Genomic DNA, 6,169 nt, shown 5'->3' on the forward strand with positions numbered 1-6,169 from the left:
GGGCCCTTCTGCTTTTTTTGCTTTCATTTTTCACAAGTGCCTTTTGCTTGATCTGTTCCTGTTGTGTGCGTCTGTGTCGGTCTCTCTCTTTCTCTCTCTCTCTCAAGTTCTCCTCCTCTCTTAACCCCTGTCACAAATAATACTCGTACCGCCTACATGAAACCAACATGTAAAAACATCCGTCGCATCCTGTTTTTGTCAGGTTCTTTAATCTGCTCTTCGAGTCGCTGCAGGTTATGAAATGGGACAATAAAAGTAAACAGTCTAGTAAAAGTCAATGCAAGCTGCACGTGTTGTGTCTGGGTCACTGGTAACTGACATGGATATGGCTGGGGTGCTCTGGCTTCTCGCTCTTGCCCTCCTTCCCCCTCACCCACCTCCCACTTTTCCCCCCTCTCTTTCCCCACCCCTTCACTCCCTTCGACTTACTTTCCGCTTTTCTCTCCCATCTCTCTCTACTCCTCCACAGTCACTCCCTCCCCATCTCCATTCGCGCTGGGTCTCCTTCCCTCGCAAGCTCCCCACCTCCCTCCCCCTACTCTGCCTCTCACTCACCCACCTCCCCACTCTGTCTCCTCGCAGCTGGGAATTGCTGGCTCCGCCAAGCAAAGAACGGCCGCTGCCAGGTCCTGTACAAGACAGAACTGAGCAAGGAAGAGTGCTGCAGCACCGGCCGCCTGAGCACCTCCTGGACCGAGGAGGATGTAAATGACAATACGCTCTTCAAGTGGATGATTTTCAATGGGGGCGCCCCCAATTGCATCCCCTGTAAAGGTAAGATTCTTCCTCCCCTGTTTCCAGGCCCTCAGTAGAGGGCGTCTTATCCTCGCCTTCCCTGTTGTCCAGCCGGGGTTTGTTCCTGGGTTCCCTCTATCTTCCCCCAGCCCTGTAAGCCTCTCGGGTTGAATCTTGCTTGTTACACACTTTGGGCAAAACATGGTTCCCAGAGGTTCCTGGTCTTACTAGCCAAGTGTGGTGGTGAAGCCAACCAACTGGCACTCTTTGAGAGAGATTTGGGTATGGGGTGCAGACCACGGACCCCACCCCCGCCTCCTCCTCAACTACTAGGAGAGAGCTGGACCCCTCTGGTGGGAATTTTTGGCCACACAGTCATGCAAGGCCTCCACAGCCCTCCTGGCTGGCCCTGGCTTTGATCTATCCCTCTTTCCAACCTTTAGAAACATGTGAGAACGTAGACTGTGGACCCGGGAAAAAGTGCCGAATGAACAAGAAGAACAAGCCCCGCTGCGTCTGCGCCCCAGACTGTTCCAACATCACCTGGAAAGGCCCAGTCTGTGGGCTGGATGGGAAAACCTACCGCAATGAATGTGCACTCCTCAAGGCTAGATGTAAAGAGCAGCCGGAACTAGAAGTCCAGTACCAGGGCAAATGTAAAAGTAGGTCCTCCCTGGCTCCCCTCATCCAGCTTTCTGCCTGAGGTAGACCCACTGGAAGATCCCTGGGGGGGTGGTATATAGTCTACCGTAAGAGCCTAATAATAATGATGATGATGCGAGACAAAGTAGCCTTTCTTTATGTTCTGAAGACTTCTCAAGGACACGGATGGGACCAACCTAGAGTCCTAGATTTTCTCTTGAAACCACCAGGGCTCCCAAAGTGCTTTTTGAAAAGCTGGTTGCTTCCTTTTATGATTTCCCTGATAATATCAAATACTCCCTAAGGGCCAGTAAGTGCCTATTATTAATGTGTATTTCTTTCCTTCTTTATTTCAGAGACATGTCGGGATGTGTTTTGTCCAGGCAGCTCCACATGTGTAGTGGACCAGACTAACAATGCCTACTGTGTGACATGTAACCGAATTTGCCCAGAGCCCACCTCCTCTGAACAGTATCTCTGTGGGAATGATGGAGTGACCTACTCCAGTGCCTGTCACCTGAGAAAGGCTACCTGCCTACTGGGCAGATCGATTGGATTAGCCTATGAGGGAAAGTGTATCAGTAGGTATTCTGGATTAAGGAAGGAAAAGTGGAAACAGGATCAGAAAGGCTAGTTCTAGTGGTAAAACTGTGAGGTTAATCAGATAAGCCCAAAGCCTCCCCATAATGCATAGTTTCACCAGCTGGAGAACTACTCTCCAGTTTGGGTAAACTGTGGTAACCACAGCATTCCTCAAGGAAACAGTTATCTTCTAGAAGCATTGGCATATATGTTGAAATGCCAGCAAGAAACGGGAAACAATTTTCTGTCTTGGAAAACTTAGAATTCACTCAATTTTACACATTTTTTAGGTGCTAGACTTGCTGTAAGCAAGAAATAATTGCTCAACAGTTACTGAAAATCTGTTATCAGATTCTAATACTAACGGAATTCTTTATTTTTCAAAAGATTTCACTTGAGGGAGATAATGAAATCCTTATTTAATTCCAGGATACTGTGATAACCTGTTCCCCAAAAATATTATTTTTGTGTACTAACAGGATGTGTAGGGACCGTGTGTAAGTTTCGATTTTATGATCAAGCATTTTTGCATGAGCTCTCCATTATCCTATTAGTAAGTCATAAGCTGTATGTTTGTCTTTACTGACAGAGGGCTAAGGAAAGGGAGAAACAGGGAGAGGGTGGAAAGCAATTTACTCATCACAGGTGTATTATATCCTAGAAGCAAAGTCCTGTGAAGATATCCAGTGCACTGGTGGAAAAAAGTGTTTATGGGATTTCAAGGTTGGCAGAGGCCGGTGTTCCCTCTGCGATGAGCTGTGCCCCGAGAGTAAGTCCGAGGAGCCTGTCTGTGCCAGTGACAATGCCACTTATGCCAGTGAGTGTGCCATGAAGGAGGCTGCCTGCTCCTCAGGCGTGCTGCTGGAGGTCAAGCACTCCGGATCTTGCAACTGTAAGTACAGTTTCTAACCTTCGCCGCAATGGGAGGTCTTCCCAGGCAAACCCTAGGGAATGGAGACCTCAAAAGCACGAAAACCTAATACAAGCCCATTTCTGTTTAAATCGGGTAGCTGCTAGGGGCACCTGGGTGTCTCAGTTGGTTAAGCAACCGACTTTGGCTCAGGTCATGATCTCACAGCTCGTGGGTTCAAGGCCCATATGGGGCTCTGACAGCTCAGAGCCTGGAGCCTGCTTCCGATTCTGTGTCTCCCTCTCTCTCTCTGCCCCTCCCCTGCTCACGCTCTGTTTCTGTCTCTCAAAAATAAATAAATGCTAAAAACAAAAATTTAAATTAGGTAGTTGCTAAATTTCACCAGCAATTCAGTGGTCCACAGAAAAATTCCCTGGAATGTTTCCCGGTGTTAGGACTTGTCCAACGATCATCTACGGGCTTGCCTCTAAAATCCTAGTTCTAGTTCTAGTCATTTGCCGTTAATTCTTTCGCTGTAGTAATATGCTTGGCCGTTTGCTTTATTAACACTTGAATCTAAACTAACTGCTTCAAAAGTTTTTTTTTTTTTCCTTTTTCAAAGACAGCTGTATATTATCACACCTGGGCTGCTGCTTTTCGCAGTTGCCTCTACTAACTCTGAATTAAGGACCCACAGCAGTTATACCTAGAACACGAGCGCTTTTTATCTAATTTCAGGAATCTGCCCGTAAAACCTGAGCCATTGATTCTTCAGAACTTTCTGCAGTTTTTGACTTCATAGATAATGTTTTTAAAAATATTTTTTAAACTTATTGCATAACGGCAGATGCCAAAAACAAAGCATCTCACTGCAAGTCACATAAAAATGCAACGCTGTAATATGGCTGTCTCAGAGGGCTTTGAAAACATACACTGAGCTGCTTCTGCGCTGTTGTTGTCCATATTTAAACAACAGCTCCCCTGTATTCCCCCATCTAGCCATTTCGGAAGACACCGAGGAGGAAGAGGAAGATGAAGACCAGGACTACAGCTTTCCTATATCTTCCATTCTAGAGTGGTAAATCCTCCACCAATGTTCAGTGTTGATATAGCCTTTGGGCAAAAAAAAAAAAAAAAAAAAAAAAAAAAAAAAAAAAAAGNAATATATTGTCCATACTGTAAATAAGTGTATGCTTATTTATTTGGGGGGGAAACTATACATAAAGGACGTTTGTCCTAGAGCTCTCTCCCAGGCCACCTTGTTACTCATTGGACACGGAGAGGCAGTCATTTTGAGGTCTACTGGATGAGGCCCATAGTTGAGACTTGTAGACATTTATTTATACTGTGTCATGTTTTATAATTTATACATAAAATGTCTGGTTGACTGTACACCTTGTTTTTGAAGAAATTTATTCGTGAAAGGAAGAGCAGTTGTTATTTATTGTGAGGTCTCTTGCTTGTAAAGTAAAAGCTTTTTTTCCCTTGTAAACCATTTAAGTCCATTCCTTACTATTCACTCACTCATCTGTCTCCCTTCATCTCACTGTTGTTAGACTCTTTTCCACTTTAACAAACTTGCATGTCAGTTTCTGTCATGTTTATTTATTGGATTCTCTGATGCCTGTTCTGTACATACATGATCCCTCGGGTTTTGTTTACAAGGAATCTTGACTGACCAAAAGGCATTATAACTGACTCAGAAGGTACAGAGGATACATCTTTGAGGAAACTCCTAGTTCAGTTCTCTTGTCGTGATTTGGGAGAGAAGGGGTGATAGTAATGTTAGAATTCTAATAATGTACTTTTAAGATGTTACAAATCCAAAGAAATTGAGTGATATGGGTATCCGGAGACTGAAGGAAGGGAATGCTATACATTCAACCTTTTGTTAGGTGTTTCCTATAAGCTACTCTGCTGTACCTTTTAAATTAGTTCTTTTTCAAACAACGTGTCGCTAAAAGTTATATCAAAGCTTTATCAGTTCAAGTTTCTTGCTTTTCATAATACTTTTTTCTGATGCAATTTTATATTTTCAAACATGGCAAGTTAAATATAAATTCATTTAAATATATAGTTTTGTACTTTTCTACCATGTAAATGTGCAATGTATATAAAAGTTATAATGTGTATTTGTAAATAAATGATGAGTGAAAAAATAAAAAAATTTTAAAAAGCCAATGGTCTCAATTGTTGATGTGAGAGAAGTTGTTTGGACTTTTGAGTTAAAGTGCATATGATATATTTGCTAAGAAATAGTGAGCCAGGACAATAAGCTCCAAAGCAAGGTAAATTACAAGTCACCTCAGTGGAGTCTGATAAACATAAAGGGATCTGAGGTCCAGCAACCCCTTGACAGGAGTGACTGCATACCTAAACGCACCATCATCTTACCTATCCATTTGCATGCTCTTCTCCATAATGAGGGGAACCCTTTATCTTCTTTCATCTAAATAAAATGGATCATAGATCTTTAAAAACCAAAGCACAAGGAAAAATGAAAATTGCCTAATATTTGACAAGCACATTCTAGAAATCAGAAAATCAACTATAGAACTAGGCATTGGTGTTGGAATTCTAGGGACTTGGGGTAAAGAGGAGGCAGAGGTGGATTTCCACAACCACATGCACGATTCATCAGGATTAAGTGAGGACACTCAAATCTGTGTCAGTATTTTGCAGGTTACATTAAGACAGACAAGTCCCACTATTAGAGCCTAAGATTAGCATTGGCATCAACTGGTGGTCCTTATATGTAGTAATACATAACTAAGTAATACAAATTTTCAATTCATTGAGTGCTAATTCGTTGCCTAAGTATATTAAAAATATCAAAAGGATGCAAGATGCAAAGAAGGGAGGACTGGGTCTGTCTGGAAGGGAAAGAGCAAAGAACAGTCAATATCGCCAACATTGCTCAACAAATAGTTACAATCTTTTCTTTAAAAACCATGACCCAAGACCTTTTTAAAAGTTTGGACCTTTTAGGGGCACCTGGGTGGCTCAGTCAGTTAAGCGTCTGACTTTGGCTCAGGTCATGATCTCCCAGCTTGTGGTTTCGAGTCTTGTGTTGGGCTCTGTGCTGACAGTTCGGAGCCTGGAGCCTACTTTGAATTCTGTGTTTCCCTCTCTACCCCTCCCCTGCTTGCACTCTGTCTCTCTCTCTCTCAAAAATAAATAAAAATTTAAAAAATTTTTAAAAAAGTTTGTCCCTTTTGTAAAAATCCTTCTTAATATAGCTATTAAAAATGATTATAGGAGACTCTTGGCTCTCAAATTTGGTGGAGGAAGAGGGGCCTTTTGGGTAGGCAGTTCATGTAACGACTGGGAACCTATAGGGTTTGTTAGCCTTCAGCCCCA

At 42.9% G+C, this 6,169-nt stretch overlaps 1 protein-coding gene across 3 annotated transcripts in view; it reads left to right on the forward strand.

The window, feature by feature from the left end:
- Positions 1–3,972, forward strand: part of FST (follistatin) — a 5,403-nt gene extending 1,431 nt beyond the window's left edge. Inside the window, exons 2-6 of one of the 3 annotated variants that reach the window (XM_077752504.1) lie at positions 583–774; positions 1,179–1,397; positions 1,734–1,958; positions 2,621–2,851; positions 3,809–3,972. In XM_077752504.1, coding sequence (XP_077608630.1) covers positions 583–774; positions 1,179–1,397; positions 1,734–1,958; positions 2,621–2,851; positions 3,809–3,891 — 950 coding nt within the window. In that variant the 3' untranslated portion in view covers positions 3,892–3,972. The other 2 variants (XM_077752505.1, XM_077752506.1) reach the window with 2 other exon arrangements.
- Positions 3,973–6,169: the final 2,197 nt, after the last annotated feature.

This window comes from Crocuta crocuta, unplaced genomic scaffold, assembly GCF_008692635.1.
Source record: "Crocuta crocuta isolate KB4526 unplaced genomic scaffold, BGI_CrCroc_1.0 scaffold181, whole genome shotgun sequence".
NCBI lineage: Eukaryota > Metazoa > Chordata > Mammalia > Carnivora > Hyaenidae > Crocuta > Crocuta crocuta.